At 39.1% G+C, this 17186-nt stretch overlaps 2 protein-coding genes and 1 pseudogene across 12 annotated transcripts in view; 1 reads left to right on the top strand and 2 right to left on the bottom strand.

The window, feature by feature from the left end:
- Positions 1–4688, bottom strand: part of NBEAL1 (neurobeachin like 1) — a 172410-nt gene extending 167722 nt beyond the window's left edge. For 6 of the 11 annotated variants that reach the window (XM_086719317.1, XM_025929708.2, XM_086719310.1 and 3 more), the window contains exons 1-2: positions 4191–4331; positions 3115–3398 (exon numbers count right to left, since the gene is read on the bottom strand). In XM_086719317.1, the coding sequence (XP_086575443.1) occupies positions 3115–3165 (51 nt within the window). In that variant the 5' untranslated portion in view covers positions 3166–3398; positions 4191–4331. The other 5 variants (XM_086719313.1, XM_086719315.1, XM_086719312.1 and 2 more) reach the window with 5 other exon arrangements.
- Positions 4689–6297: 1609 nt separating this feature from the next.
- Positions 6298–17186, bottom strand: part of CARF (calcium responsive transcription factor) — a 101083-nt gene continuing 90194 nt past the window's right edge. The window contains exon 20 of the transcript XR_015255445.1: positions 6298–6338. The gene's annotated coding sequence lies outside the window, so the exon portion shown is untranslated. The remainder of the gene's footprint in view (positions 6339–17186) is intronic.
- Positions 14917–16434, top strand: LOC112848591 (RNA-binding protein 25 pseudogene; annotated as a pseudogene).

Here is a 17186-nt window from a genome sequence, read left to right as displayed (position 1 = left end):
CCCAGACAACATCATCTTATCCATAAATATTTAAAAGTATATCTAGGGGCACCTAGGTGGTTTAATCGGTTAAGCGTCTGACTTCGGTTCAGATCATGATCTCGCAGTTCATGAGTTTAAACCCCACATCAGGCTCCGTGCTGACAGGCTGGAGCCTGCTTTGGATTCTGTGTCTCCTTCTCTGCCTCTCTCCTGCTCACACTCTCTGTCTCTCAAAAACGAATGTTAAAAAAAATATATATATAGGGCACCTGGGTGGCTCAGTCGGATAAGCATCCGACTTCAGCTCAGGTCATGATCTCACAGTCCGTGAGTTTGAGCCCTGCGTCGGGCTCTGTGTTGACAGCTCAGAGCCTGGAGCCTGCTTTGGATCCTGTGTCTCCCTCTCTCTCTGACCCTCCCCCATTCATGTTCTGTCTCTTCTCTGTCTCAAAAATAAATAAACATTAAAATATATATATATATATATTTTTTCAACGTTTATTTATTTTTGGGACAGAGAGAGACAGAGCATGAACGGGGGAGGGGCAGAGAGAGAGGGAGACACAGAATCAGAAACAGGCTCCAGGCTCTGAGCCATCAGCCCAGAGCCCGACGCGGGGCTCGAACTCACGGACCGCGAGATCGTGACCTGGCTGAAGTCGGACGCTTAACCGACTGCGCCACCCAGGCGCCCCTATATTTTTTTTTTTAAATAATTCAGGGGTAGTGGAAGGTTACAGATGAAACATTACTGAACATGAAGTGGTAATTACTGAAGCAGGGTGACAGATACAAAAGAGTTCACTATACTATCTTCTCTATGCCCACTTCAAATCTTCCATTAAAAAAACTTAAAAAGGAAGATGAACTAAAAAGGTCTATATGACAATCCGTAAGAAGGACAACAAAATAAATGCATGTCCCTCAGAGGTCAAAAAAAAAACCAAATGAAAACCTTAACGGTAAATTAGGCAAGCATTCTCGCTGTATACACACATACATATGTACACACACACTCTTACGTGAAAAATGAGAAACTGTGAGACCCAAAGAGGTAAGTCTTGCTCAAGGTCACAAAACAAAACAGGAGCAGAGCCAAAACTAGACCTCACAACTGCAAGCCCAGAAAGAGACTAAGTTGGAGCTAAAAGAATATCTGAGGAGTCCTGAAGTAGTCTGAAAGCCCATCAAAGGTGTAAAAAGAGTTTAAAAGTTAGGTGAAAAAAACAATCCCGTGGTTAGAAGGGCAATATGCTTGAGCGAGCACTAAGACTAGAGAGAAGTATGGAGAACAACTGGGTATCTGGCAATCATCCTCACCAGGGAGCAGAAGTGTTATATGTATGAGGTATGTTTGGAAACTACTTGAATTCAAAGTGTTTGTAGAAAAGAAAATTGTCATCTAGCTTACAAGTTTAAACATGAACTAATGAAACATAAAAATCATTATTTTAATAACAATTTTTGAAAAAAGCTGAAAAAGTTTAAATCTTAATAAGTACACAACGAACTTAAACATAAAAATGGGATTTATCTTCCTGTCCAAAAATAGGCTTCAAAATTTGACCATGAAGGGTCTTCATTATTTACTTAGACATTTTCATAAAAGAGTAAGGATTCATATTTATATTAAAAGTTATAAAGAATAAACCTGTGTATGCCAACAAATTATACTATCTTTTCTTTTTTTAAAAGATTTTATTTTTAAACAATGTCTGCACCCAACGTGGAGCTCGAACTCACAACCCTGGGATCACAAGTAGCATGCTCTACTGACTAAGCCAGCCCAAACACCCCTATACCATTTTTTGAATAAGCACAATGACAAAACATTAACTCCACCTAGAAACAAAAAAAGTAATGAATAAGACAATGTAATCGCATTTAACTTTTGTCATTCTGAAAATGTAAAATCTAGTATGTCTGATGTATTTTTAAATAAGTCATTTTTAAACTACCACTCATACTAAAATGCACTTTAATTTTTGGCTGACACGTGTTAGTGACTATTTCCAAAAGTGGTGAATTCAATTCCTTTTTTATTAGAAGAGTGGTCTATTTTTAAAAACACATTTCTGGCATTAAATTACACAAGACTACAAAGCTTTTTTTAAAATCCGTATCAAACATTTCAAAGTATATCCTTCACTAATTATAAGAAATACCAAACCAGGAAGTCAAAGAAAATTCCAGGGTGACCTCTAAAATTCAGTATTAGAGATAACTAAGATCATTTGTTAAAGAATAACTTGTTCTTTAAAAAGCTGAAAGTATAAAAAAGGAGTCTGAAGGGGGATAATGCAGAAACAGAAGCTGAGACTTGAGAACTTCACCACAGACTTAAAGTAACTTAAGCAGTAAATTAGAGATGTTTCTCTGACCCTTGCCAGTATCTTCAAAGCAGTAATGTAGCTCCTCTCTTGAAAAACATGTTTTTCAGTACCCTTCTCCTTAATATCAAAGTTAACATGTAAAAAATCACATAAAGACCAAGACAGAAAACATTATTTTTGAATGAGAAAATGAAAAATATTAAGGATCATCCTGGATAAAAACATGGACTTGACTCAGGCAGTTCTGCTTCTCAACAGCCCCTTTAATTTCTGCATCAATTTTCTTACCAGTAAAAAGGGATAAGTACAATAGCCACCTCCCAGGATTGTTGTGAGGATTAAATGAGACAATACTCATAAGGTACTATCAGTAAGCTTGTAGTAACCGTCTCAAATCAATAACATTTTTACATAATGAATAACATTTTTTATACTATTTAAAAGGTTAATTATAGGAAAAAATGCTGAATGTTCTTCTCATAAAAATATCTCTATCCTACCCCTACTTGTGGGAGAAAAAGAAAAACACAAAAATAAAAATATTTTATTTTTCTGCTAAGGTCATATTACTTACATAACTTAAAATCACTGAAGAAAAATAAAAACCACACCCTAGAGGTTTAAAAAGGGTGTCAGTATCGTGTATGTGTTCAAACCTGGGAAAAGTGGAAAATAGAAAAATCCATGTTGTTAAATTCTGGGTCATTACTATAATACTATGCATTAAAGTGATAAGGCCAGTCACAAAATTTTACAACAAAGTACTTTAAAACTTAGAAATAAAAAGGAAAGCAGTTACCTTTGTACAATAAAGCATCCAAAGTTCAAAGAGCCTCTCTCTAGATGCCATTCTGGCTTTCACTCTGGCACTTTAATTTTTCCTCCAAAAAAAAAAAAATTATGTTCACGACCACAGCATGTTCATTTTATTTCCCAAGTTTTTCAGCCATTACAGTAAAGCTCAAAGCAGAAGGGAAAACAAAAATAAGTGAAATCAAATGGGCTGTCTTCTGATCAATAAAATTCAGTTCTAGCAGTCACTCCAACTTATCTTCATCATGGTAGTTGGGAGATTAAATAAATCTGTGAAAGACAAAAATACGCAAAAAGTTTGCTAGAAAAAGGGGCCATAATAAAAACTGTCGATTTATCAGAACTATAGATTTATCTACTTCACTTCCTGCAAACAACCAGCTAAGCTTTTATACTGATTGATTTTACAGAAAGTAGTGCTTCGGGGAAACATCACTGCTAACACAATACTTCACATCAATATAAAGTTAGAATTCTCTAGCGCAGACCCTGAGACAAGTACTCATAACCAAAAATGCGTCCAGTGATAATAAACCGCAAAACACCGTTGCCATTCATATTTTCTAGAAACAAAAAGAAAGCCACACTTACTAGTGCTATATTTCAAAGACAAAGAATCCCTTAGAATATTCTAGTCTGCTTAAGACTTGTAGGGAATGTTTGTCGTTGAGTTGCAGGGCAGGGCGTGGGGAGGAGGGTGAGGAATTCCTGGTTTGTTTGTTTTAACAATTCTCGCAGGGTGAAAGCCAACCTGCCCACCTGGCCTCTCTACCTCTACCTCAGGAAGAAAGGAGCACGCACTGGCAAGGTAAACACTCCGGGAAAACTTCCCAGTGTTTTTAGGGATCTTTAAATTTCCTCCTCGCAACCCAGACAACGGAAACAGAGGCAAACCTAAGGTGTGCAAGCGGCCAAGAGAAGCTTTGGAAATGGTGCAGTGCGAGCTCCTCCGCATCCTCCGACCCGCTATCCACGCCCTGCAGACCGCACTGGGACACACCCGGGTCGACCTCGCCCCCTCATAGCAGCCACAGACTCTACAGCGCGTTCCCCACCACGCACCGGGGACCCTCCCACGTCTGCCACGCGGCCACTTCTTCGCTACGACCCGCTCCCCGTCACCACGCTCACGTTGGGGGCTACGCCAACGCCGCCAGGCCGACGTCTAACTTACTTCCCTCGCCCCCTTCCCCAGCCGTGTCACCTCACCTCGCAGCAGGGAAGGCGGGCGAGAGGAGGCGGGGCGACGACGGCGCGAGGCGGGGAGCGAGGGCCTGAAGGAAACAAGGGCGGGGCTATCCTCTCGGCTAATAACTCCGGCCTCTAAGGATTTAGCCGGCCCCGGGGCAGTCGCTATTCATTGGTCGCGCGGGCCGGGGGCAGAGTGACTTGAAGTCCCGCCCCAGCATTCCTGCGCATTCGCAGTCGACCCGGCTCCCGAAGATTCGGGGGCTGGCGCCAGCCGGGACGTTCCAGTCAGTCTTCCCAGGCTGGACGAGTAGGATGACAGACGTGCTGACGCTAATACACCGCCACTCCTGGGGCCGGGCAGAGGTAGCCTTTGGCTGATGGCGTCATTTCCGGGACTCATTTGAGGGCGGAGAATCCTGGGGTGCTCCCTAAAGGGGATTTTGTTTTCATTTCCTGTAAAAAGGGGATTGGCCTTGGTAGTGTATAATAACAAGAAAACAGACAACTATCCTCACACCCTGAAAAAGAACAACAAAGTCTTTTCCTTAATCTCGCTTGTGCTTTCTACTTCCGCAGTCACGAAATGTCCAATACAAAGTGCTTATTTTAACACTACTGAAGGCTTCAGAAGAGTTTTTGCTTTTTCAGAAAAACAAGACAAACGGCTGCGTTTACTAGACATAGACAACTTTCAGGAGATTTTTGTCGGAAGGGGATGAGAAGGAAGAAATACAAGATAAATCACCTTTGGTACACCTAAACATTTAAAAAACTTTGTATTAGGAAAATGTCAACTCTATACAAAAGTAAACTAGCATAATGAAACCCCACATACCAAGATTATCAACTAATTAATGTCCCATCTTTTCATCTGTACCAAAACTTGGCAAACTGTGAACAGTAAATATTTTAGGTTTTGCAGAGTGTCTTGCTTGGTACGTATTTTTAAAATAATATAAGAGTGGGGCACCTGGGTGGCTCAGTTGGTTAAGCCTCCAATTCTTGGTTTCGGCTCTGGTCATGATCTCACAGTTTTGAGGGTTTGAGCCCTCCATCAGTTCTGCACTGGCAGCGTGGAGCCTGCTTGGGATTCTCTGTCTCTCCCTCTCTTTCTCTCTCTCGTTCTGTCTCTCTCAAAATAAATAAACTTAAATTTTTATTTAAATAATAGAATAGTATTTAGTAATATTTGAAAATAGATGAAATTCAAGTTTTAGTGTTGTAAAGTTTGTTGAAACACAGCCATGCCCATTCCTCTACAGTTTTGTTTGTTAATAGCCTTTTTTTTAATAAGGTCTAGACCCAATGTGGGACTTGAACTCACAACCCTGAGATTAAAAGTTACATTCTCTTCTGCCTCAGCCAGCTATGTGCTCCCCCTTTACTATTAATACCTGCTTTCACTGCAAGAGGGCAAAGTTAAGAGTAATTTCCAGTAGTTATTTCCCAATTATGCCTTTTCAGCATCTCTCTTTGGTTGTGAAGAACATATGTGAAAATATATGAAAACTTCAAGGAAACGGAGAGGAATTATTCTTGCTCTGGGATCTGCCATTTTAGTAATTAGCAACTCCATTCTTCCAGGTGTGCTGTCCAAGAACCTAAGAAGTATCTTTGCCATCTTTCCCGTATACTTCACATTCAATCTAATTTTTTCAGTTATAGCTTCAAAATATATCCAGAATCTAACCATTTTCCTACACCACCACCACTACCACCCTGATGTGAGTTACCACTAAATCTTTTGTAGATTATTATAATCTCATAACCAGTTTGTCATCCTGCCTCTGCCTATGCACTCTCCCTACCCATGCATTATTCTCAACACAGTAAGCAAAGTGGTCTTTTAACATAGAAATAAGACGTTACTCCTCTGCTAAAAACTCTCTAGTGGTTTCCCATTCCACTTGAAACAACCAGAAAGTACCTGTGTTTTCCTCCCACACTTACCTCTTTACCTTCTCCAACTATTCTGGCCTCCCCTTATTTCAGTCCAGACAAATGGCTTCTTTGCTGCTTCTAAAATTCACAAAGCATATTCTATTCTCAGGGATTTTACATAAGCTGTCCCTCTACCTGGAATTCTCCTTCCCCAAATGTCCACACACAATCTTCAAACCTCTGCTGAAGAATCACTTTATCTGTTTCTATAGTCTGAATGTTCGGGTCCTCTCAAAATTTATATCCTATCCCCCAAGGTGATGGTATTAGGAAGCAGTGCCTTTGAAAGTACTTAGATCATGAGGGAGGAGCATTAGTGAATGGGATTAGTACTCTTATAAAGTAGATCTCACAGAGCTCCCTATGTGAGCTTTCAACTCTGTGAGAATACAACAAGTCTGGAAGATGGCATTCACACAATCACCCTATTTTGGACTTCCAGCCTATAGACAAAGAAAGCAGGAAGGAAGGAAGGAAGGAAGGAAGGAAGGAAGGAAGGAAGGAAGGAAGGAAGGAAGGAAGGAAACAAAGAAAGAAAGAAGGAATGGAGGAAAGGAGGAAGGAAGGAAAGAAGGAAAGAAGAAGGAAGGAAGGGAGGAAATGAGGAAAGAAAGAAAGAAAGAAAAGAAAGAGAAAAAGAGGAAGAAAGAAAGAAAAAGAAAAGAAGAAAAGGAAGAAAGAAATTGTAATCTACTGTCTGTGGTATTTTGTTATAGCAGCCCAAACATACTAAGACATCAGTAAAGCATCCCCTCACCTTCTTTTAGAGAACAGCGTCCTTTTTTCCCTTCCTTTCTCTATTTTTCACTGTAGCACTTAACAGCTGACATATAATTTGTCTATTGTGAGTTCCCCCTAGTAAAATGGGAGCACTATGAACACGGGGAGTTTATTCACTGCTATATACTTTCAGGCCCTTGAATAGTGTCTTATACACAAGAGACACCCAATAAATATTTGCAGACTATAAAATAAAAGGAATAAATTATCTATTTCACTATATGTCTATTATTCCATGTCCCTTCTTGAGTCTGCCAAATTCTGCATTTATTTTTTCTTTTTTAATTTTTTCAAATTTTTTTTTATTATTTATTTTTGAGAGACAGAGAGAAACAGAGCATGAGCAGGGGAAGGACAGAGAGAGAGGGAAACACAGAATCCAAAGCAGGCTCAACGCTTTGAGCTGTCAGCACAGAGCCTGACACGGGGCTTGAACCCGAAACCATGAGATAACATGACCTGAGCCAAAGTCCGACACTCAACCGACTGAGCCACCCAGGTGCCCCCTAAATTCTGCATTTAGATGGCATCTAGTGTCAGCTAGATGCCAAAAGTCTTCCTGTGCTGAGACTTCTGGTAGCTCCCCGGAATGGGGATAAGCTTTGGTTTTATGAGTGAGTCTTTTATCAACACTTAGGTGTCTCCACCAGTGAAGCTATAGCCACTTTTTCTTCAGGCAGACCTCAAGGCCAACACATTTGTCACCTGAAGAACATATTTCCTTAGTAAAATTGTTACTTAGTCACCTTCTGAAACAACATGGCCTTGCTATACTAAAATCATATTTCTGGCCTAATTTTCATGACAAAATGTGTTAACCTTAAAAGCAAATCCAGTAAAAATGTCTTTATCCAGGAATAATAGAGAATTGCAATTCAGAACATGCAAAATATGACAAAACCATAGGTAAGTTCAACAAACAAAGGAGAGGAATATTATTTTATGGAGAAGCAGGAAGAAGTTGGGAAGGAATGTTCTGAATGCAAGTTGATTGGACAAAAGCATGGGGTCTTCATGATGACAATTTCTCATTGACTGAGTTGCAGGGGTAGTTGATTTCTTGTAGAAGATGCAATGTACCTCTTTCCCCATTGGGGACTGTAATTGGTGATTCTTTCCAATTTAAGATTTTTCTGTTGGGGTCCATAATTGGCAGTTCTTCCTGTAATTTGATGTTGAGTGGTATGGCTCTCATTTCTAACCTCCCTTTCTATCCTTCCTATTCTACTTTAGTAAAGTTTCACTTTATTTTCACCAAGGCATACTCATGAACTGAAATGGCCCTCTCTAATCTACCAGGTGGTCCTGTACTCAAATAGTTTCTCTTCTGATAACAGGGTTAAGAGTCTCAGTTCACTTCACCTATATAACCTTAGAATGTTACTAAATTAATTAACAATGAAAATTACATCTGCCAAGACAATTGGACTACTTATGTAAATCAGTCAGAGGATTATCACCTCAAAGAAATAATGACATAGATCAGGGAATCCGGATGGCTCAGTCAGTTGAGTATCCAACTCTTGATTTTGGCTCAGGTCATGATCTCACAGTTCATGAGTTCGAGCCCTGCATTAGCTCTACACTGACAGTGTGGAGCCTGCTTGGGATTCTCTCTCTGCCCCTCTCTCCCTGTCTTTCTCTAAAATAAATAAATAAACTTAAAAAAAAATGACTAACATAGGTAAATTATAATCTTTGAGTTACTTTTTCATCATGGTTCAGAGCAAGTAAATTAATTAGATTAATTTGATAAGTAGTGATATCTTATATAATAACCTACATGCAACCATTCCCATTATGGACAACCTACCAACTGAAGCAGATACTCAACTGTAGAAGATAGAATACAGTTTCCCTTGGACAGAGTTGGAGACATTTCACCTCTTTGGTTAAGTTTATTCATAGGTATTCTGTTGGTTTTGGTGCACTTTAATGGATTATTTTCTTAATTTCTCTTTCTGCTGCTTCATTATTGGTGTATAGAAATGCAACAGATTTCTGTACATTGATTTTGTATCCTGTGACTTTATTGAATTCATTTATCAGTTCTAGTAGTTCTTTGTCAAGACTTTTGGGTTTTCTAATATAGTATAATGTCACCTGCAAATAGTGAAAGTTTTACTTCTTCCTTACCCATTTGGATGGCTTTTATTTCTTTCTGTTTTCTGATGGCTATGGTGAGGACTTCCAGTACTATTTGAAGAAAAGTGGTTAGAGTGGACATCTTTGTCTTGTTCCTGACTTTATGGAGAAAGCTTTTCCACTAATTTCTATTCTTTTAAATTTATTAAGGTGTGTTTTATGGCCCAGAATGAGGTCTATCTTGGTGAATTTTCCATGTAAACTTGAGAAGAATATGTATTCTGCTGTTGCTTTGTGAAGCAGTTGATGGATGTCAACTATATCCAATATGATCAACATGGTGATATTGAGTTCAACTATGTCCTTAGGTCAGCCTGATGGATTTGTCCATTTTTTATATACTTGGAGCAGATTTATCTATTTCTCCTTCCAGTTCTATTAGTTTTTCTTCACATATTTTGATGTTTTCTATTTATTTATTTATTTATGTTTATTTATTTTTGAGAGAGAGGGAGTAGGAGAGGAGCAGAGAGAGAGGGAGGCAGTGGGCTCTGGGCTGACAGCAGACAGCCCGATGCAGAGAGCTCCATGAGATCATGACCTGAGCTGAAGTCAGATGCTTAACCAAATAGACTGAAACACCCAGGCACCCCCCTCCCCCGCCCTTTAAAAAAATATATATTTATTTATTTTTGAGAGAGAGAGTGTGTCAGGAAGGAACAGAGAGAGAGGGAGACAGAGAATCTGAAGCAGGCTCTTCATTGTCAGCACAAAGCCCAACTTGGGGCTCAAACCCATAATGTGAGATCATGACCTAAATCAAAGTTGGAAACAACCAACTGAGCCACCCAGATGCCCCTAATGTTTTCTTGTTAAGAACATACACATTATGGGGGCACCTGGGTGGCTCAGTTGGTTAGGCGTCCAACTTCAGCTCAGGTCATGATCTGGTGGTCCATGAGTTCAAGCCCCACATCAGGCTCTGTGCTGACAGCTCAGAGCCTGGAGGCTGTTTCAGATTCTGTGTCTCCCTCTCTCTCTGACCCTCCCCCGTTCATGCTCTGTCTCTGTCTCAAAAATAACTAAACATTAAAAAAAAATTTTTTTTTATTAAAAAAAAAAAGAACATACACATTATGGGGGCGCCTGGGTGGCTCAGTTGGTTAAGCGTGTGACTTTGGCTCAGGTCATGATTTCACAGTTTGTGTGTTTGAGCCCTATGTTGGGTTGATGGGTTCAGTGCTGACAGCTCAGAGCCTGAAGCCTGCTTCAGTTTCTGTGACTCCCTCTCTCTCTCTCCCTCCCCTGCTCACACTCTGTTTCTCTCTCTCAAAAATTAATAAACATTAGAAAAAATTTTTAAAAAAGAACAAATTATGAATTATTATATCCTGGATAATTGGCCCCTTTATCATTATGTAATGCCCCTCTTTATCCCTGATAAATTTCCTTGCTCTGAAGTCTGTTCTATCTGAAATTAATATAGCTATTCCTGCTTTCTTTTATTTAGTGTTAGGATGGTTTATCTTTCTCCATACATTTATTTTTCATCTATATGGTCTTTTTGTATTTAAAATGGGTTGCTTTTTGATGACATATAGTTGAGTCTTATTTTTTGATCCACTTTGACAATTAAAAAAATATTTTTTTTAAGTTTATTTATTTTGAGAGAGAGAGACTGAAAGTGCATGCATGAGCAGGGGGGAGAGGCAGAGAGAGGTAGAGAAAGAGAGAGAGAGAGAATATCCCAAGCAGCCTCCGAGTACTGTCAGTGCACAGCCCAATGTGGGGCTCGAACCCACAAACTGTGAGATCATGACTTGAGCTGAAACCAAAAGTCAGACTCGTAACCAACTGAGTCACCCAGGTGCCCCAACAATCTTTGTCTTTTAAATAGTGTATTTAGCCAATTGGTATTTAAAGTGATTATTGATATTGTGTACTAATATGTACCATCTTTGTTACTGGATTTTATTTGTTGCCCTTATTCTTTGTTCCTATTTTTCCTTCCACTTTTTCCTCCTTTTATGGTTTTAACTGAATATTTTCTTTTATTTTTTTTTTTAATTTTTTTAACGTTTACTTTTGAGAGAGACAGAGAGAGAGAGAGAGAGAGCAGGAACAAGACAGGAACAGAGAGAGAGAGAGAGAGAGAGAGAGAGAGAGAGAGAGAGAATCCAAAGCAGGCTCCAGGCTCTAGGTGTCAGCACAGAGCCTGACGCGGGGCTTGAACCCACAAACCGTGAGATCATGACCTGAGCTAATGTCAGACACTTAACCAACTGAGCCACCCAGGTGCCCCTAACTGAATAGTTTATATAATTCCATTTCCTCTCCTCTATTTTTTTCTTTAGTGGTTGCCTAGAGTTTGCAATATACATTTACAAGTAATCCAAATCCAGTTTTAAATAACCCTATACTTTTTCACAGGCATTGCAAGAGCCTTATAATAACAAAATATTTCCCAATTCCTCTCTCCATCCCTTGCATTATTCATTTCACTTATACATAAGCAGGCATATGCATATATACATAAACACACATAACTGAACATATTGTAGCTATTATTTTAAACAATTGTTAGATCAATTAAAAATAAGAAAAACAAAGTTTTATTTTACCTTCACTTATTCTTTCTCTGATGCTTTTCTTTTCTTTATGTAGACCAGAGTATCTGGCCTCTATCATTTTTCTTTTCTCTGAAGAACTTCTTTTAACATTTCTTGCAAGGGAAGAATTTCCCTTTTCTATTATTTATTTATGTATTTATTTTGTCTAAGAAAGTCTTTATTTCCCTTTTACTTTTGAAGGATAATTTCACAGGTACAGAATTCTACCTGTGTTTTTTTTCTTTCAGTGCTTTATTTTTTTCTTTTTCCTTTTTGTTGTTTTTTTTAATGTTTATCCATTTGAGCTTCATTTTGAGAGAGATAGAGAGCAAGAGGGGTAGGGACAGAGAGAGAGAGAGGGAGACAGAATCCCAAACAGGTTCCACGCTGTCAGTGCAGAGCCCAATGTGGGCTTGAACCCACGAACTATGATGACCTGAGCTGAAATCAAGAGTCAGACAGTTAACCGACTGAGCCCCCCCAGGTGCCCCTCTCTCAGTACTTTAAATATTTCACTCCACTCTCTACTTGCTTGCATGGTTTCTGAAATGAAGTCAGATGCAATTTTTATCTTTGCTCCTCTATAGATAGGTATATTTTCCCCTCTGGCTTCTTTCAAGATTTTTCTTTATCATTGGTTTTCTAATGTTTGAATATGATATGCCTAGGTGTAGCTTTTTTGGGAGGGCATTTATCCTGCTTGGTGTTCTCTGAGATTTCTGGATCTGTGATATGGTGTCTGTCCTTACTTTGGGGAAATTCTCAGTCTTCATTGCTTCAAATATTTCTTCTGTTCCTTTCTTCCTCCTCTTGTATTCTCATTCCACACATTACACTTTTTGTTGTTGTCCCACAGTTCTTGGATATTCTGTTCTGATTTGTTCAGTCTTTTTTCTGTTTGCTTCCCATTTTGGAAGTTTCTATTAACATATCCTCAAGCTCAAAGGGTCTTAGCCATGTCGTCTACTGATAAAAGTCATGTTTCATTGCTGTTATGGTGCTTTTGATCTGTAGCATCTCTTTTTGAATCTTAGAATTTCCATCTTTCTGTTTATGCTGTATATCTCTTTTTTGTACCTATTAGCATATTAATCACAATTTTTTAAATTCCCTTTCTGATAATTCTCAACATCCCTGCCATATTATGAGTCTGGTTATGATGCTTAGTCTGTCTCTTCAAATTGTTTTTTGCCTTTTAGTATGCCTTGTAAATTTTTAATATCCAGACGTGATGTGCTGGGTAAAAGGAACGGCAATAAATAGGACTTTTCTTTAGTGAGGTGGTAAGATGCTAGGGTAAGGGAAGCTTTCTATAGTCCTATCATTAGGTCTCAGTCTTTAGTGAGCTTGTGCCTTTGAACTGTGAACTTCATAAGTGTTTCTAAGTTTTTCCCCCACTTAAGTGGGAAAGGATGGCTAGAGTGGGCTGGAGTTGGGTATTTCCCTAACCCCCGGATCAGTTAGGCTCTGGTAAAATAATTTCTCTTGATGGTGGGCCTTGTTAAAAAGAAAAGAAAGAATGCTCTGGTTATTTGAAAAGGGTTCCTTTCCCCCTTCCCCTGCCAGAGCCATGAGGGGATTTTTCTCCAATATTTACTTTGAGAAGCTGGTTGAGCTCCTAGAAATAAAACTCACAAAATTATGCCCCCCATCATGACTGCACTCCCCTAGAGTTTTTAACTCTCAGACTTACCCGCTTTGAGCCCCCAGCAATTCATCAATTATAGTTTAGATTTTCCTATCACAGTATGGGTTCCAGTTGAGGGTTCTGCTCAGGATTTCTGCTCTGGTAAGCTGTAATTCTCAGTATTTGCCTGTCGCTCCAATTTTGGGGGTAGTTTTTTACCCTGTAACCTCACATCTCTGATGGAGCTAAGCTGTTTTGTTTGTTCAGCTTTTCAGTTGGTATTAGGATGGAGTGATGACTTTCAAGATCTTTACATGCTGATCCAGAAACTGGAAGTCCTGTCCATACCTTTTCGGAGGTACCATAAAATTGTCTAAGATTCAGTGTCAGACATGCTAACACAAACACTCTATGATTACACTGATTAGAACGTGGGTGTTTCCAAAATTCCTTAGCCACCCATTTATAATTATTTTATTAAGGTACATTACTTACGTATTCTCATTTAGAATCACAAAACTAGAAGTGTCTGGCTGGTTCAGTCAGCAGAGCATGTGACTTTTGGTCTCAGGGTCGTGAGTTTAAGCCCCACATGTGACATAGAGTTTACTTTAAAAAATTGGGATCACAAAACTGGAAAGCTGGAAGTTACATTAGAGATCATGTAATTCAATATGTCCGTTTTAAATATTGAAAAATCAAGGCCTGAATTTGAATGTAACCAAAATTCTTGACAAGCACTGTTCAACAGAAATTTCTGCAATGATGGGGGGATCCTGGGTGGCTCGGTTGGTTAACTGTCTGACTTCAGGTCAGGTCATGATTTTGGGGTCCATGAGTTCGAGCCCTGCATCAGGCTCTATTGACAGCTCAGAGCCTGGAGACTGCTTCAGATTCTGTCTCCATCTCTCTGTCCCTCCCCTGCTCATGCTCTGTCTCTCTCTCAAAAATAAATAAAGATTAAAACATTTTTAAAAGAAATTTCTGCAACAATGGAAACGTTCCACATCTGTGTTGTTCAGTGCAGTAGCCATTAGCCATATATTTCTATTAAACAATTGCAATGGGACTTGTGCAACAGGGAAATTAATTTTTAGTTTTATTTAATTTTAACTTAAAAGACACATGTGGCTAATGACTACTGTACTGGACAGATCCATAGCTAATTTACATTGTAGGAAGCACAGAGGATAGAGAAGTAAGTTAAGTGACTTGTCCTGCAGTGCACCACTTGTAGTCAACAGAACTGAAACTAGAACCCAGAACTCCTTAATCCTAGACTTTTGACTGTGCTGTCTTTTCAGAGTCCAAAGGACAATGAATTTAAAGCAGGGTTTCTCAACCTCAGTACTATTGACATTTTGGACTGGATTTTTTGTCCTGTTCACTATAGACTATTTAGCAGCATCCCTGGCCTCTACCCAGTAAATACTATCTTCCAGCTGTGACAAACAAAACTGTCTCCAGACAAAGCCATATATCCTGGGGGCAAAACTGGGGGCAAAATCATCGTCTTTGAGAACCTTAGGTTACTAGGATTTCCTAGTCACACAAGATGTCCTTCAGGACCCCCGTAAGAGGCAGGTTAGATCCAACTTAACAGTCAAATGAGAACTTTAAGAATATGATATAGAAAAAGAGAAGGAACGAGGGCACGAATAAGAATGGGATGGGGATCGTGACCGCACAAAAGAGAGAGACCAGGACCATGATCAGATCAGAGTCGATCAAGACAAAAGAGCAAGATCATGAAAGGGAACTGGAGCAGGTAAGAGAGAGAGAGAGAGAGAGAACAGGAGAGTGAGAAAAGGAATGGGAAAGAGAGAGAGAGAGAGAGAGACAAGAAGTGGGACTGAGGAGAGGACAAAGAAGATGCTTATGAACAAAGAAAACTTGAAAGAAAACTCTGAGAGAAAGAAGCTGCTTACCAAGAGTACCTTAAGAATTGGGAAATCTGAGAACAGAAGAAAATCCAGGAGTATGAGAAAGAGGCTGAAAGAGAAGAAAGAAGAAGATAAATGGCAAAAGAAGCTAAATGACTAAAAGAATTCTTAGAAGATTATGATGATGATGATAGAGACGATCCCAAATATTACAGAGGAAGCGGTCTTCAGAGAAGGTTGCCTGGTAGGCAAAAGGAAATGGAAGCAGATGAACGGGACAGAAAAAGAGAAGGAAGAGCTAGAGGAAATCAGGCAGTGCCTTTCTGGCTGAAGGGCACCTGGATCCAGATGATGGAACAAGAGGCTGAATTGTGCAGACAATCACAGATAAAGCAAGAACCAGAATCAGAGCAAGAGGAAGAAGAAAAACAAGAAAAAGAAGAAAAATGGGAGGAACCAATGGAAGAGGAAGAAGAGTCGGAGCAAAAGCCCTGTCTCAAACCAACTCTGAGGCCCATTAGTTCTGCTCCATCTGTTTCCTCTGCCAGTGGCAATGCAACCCCCAACACTGTTGGGGATGAGTCTCCTTGTGGTAGTTATTCCTCATGAAAATTCACCAGATCAACAGCAACTTGAGGAACATGGGCCAAAAATAGAGCTAAGTCTTAAACTGGGTGTTTCCAATAGTCCTGGTCAACCTAATTCTGTGAAGAGAAAGAAACTCCCCATAGATAGTGTCTTTAACAAATTTGAGGATGAAGACAGTGATGATGTATCCCTAAAAAGGAAACTAGTTCCCTTGGATTATGGTGAAGATGATAAAAATGCTGCCAAAGGCACTGTAAACACTGAAGAAAAGCTCAAACACATTAAGGTCTCATTGAGAAAATCCCTATGGCCAAACCTGAGCTCTTTGCTTATCCCCTGGACTGGTCTATTGTGGATTCTGTATTGATGGAACGATGGATTAGACCATGGATTAATAAGAAAATTATAAAATACATAGGTGAAGAAGAAGCTACAATAGTTTATTTTGTTTGTTCTAAGGTTATGGTTCATAATTCACCTCAGGGCATTTTAGATGATGTTGCCATGGTACTTGATGAAAAAGCAGAAGTTTTTATAGTCAAAATGTGGAGATTGTTGATATATATGAAACAGAAGCCAAGAAAATTGGTCTTGTGAAGTAAAAATCTTTTTACATTTAGAGTTTCGTTTCAGATTTCTTCTTTTCCACCCTTCAGAAAACTTTGACTTTTTCGGTCTTCAGAGACATTTGGAGATCTGTGCTTTTTTTTTTTTCAATGTAGAAAATGTGAATTTTTTTGTCCTTTAATGTGGTGATGCCCTGTGTACACCCTTGGTTGTAAAAGACACCTGAATCCTCCTTGGTTCTCTTTATACTCACCAGGTAAAAATTACTGGTATGTTTTGTAAGCCACAGCTACTGTACACAGCCTATCTGATATAATCTTGTTTTACTTTTTGTAAGTATTAAAATGACCCCCCCCCCAAAAAAAGTGCAAATTAACTCAACAGGGATGCCTATTGGTGGCTACCACTTGAATGGGGATTAAAAATCAACTATGCATAATAATTTGTTGAGCACCTACTATGTACATAGTACCATATGCTTTACATATTTTATCTCTATCAAATTAACATTGCAAGACAGATGGAATTCTCTTCATTTTACAGATAACTGTGGTATAGAAGTTTAACTGGCACAAGGTCACACAGCTAGCTAGCAAGAGGGAAATGCAAAATTCATACACACCAATTAGCTATATCTGAATTTAACACCCATGTATTTTCTACTTGAGTATACCTCTAACAACGTCTTTATTACTCAGGACTGAAGAGGCAGATCTGAAACATAAGATAAAGAACAGAATATAAATAGAATGAAGAGAATTCTTAAAGAGGTAAAGGTACATTCAGT

The sequence above is a fragment of the Puma concolor genome, chromosome C1 (assembly GCF_028749965.1).
Source record: "Puma concolor isolate L17-30 chromosome C1, mPumCon1.1.hap2, whole genome shotgun sequence".
Lineage (NCBI taxonomy): Eukaryota > Metazoa > Chordata > Mammalia > Carnivora > Felidae > Puma > Puma concolor.
This window is presented reverse-complemented; position numbering and strand designations above follow the sequence as displayed.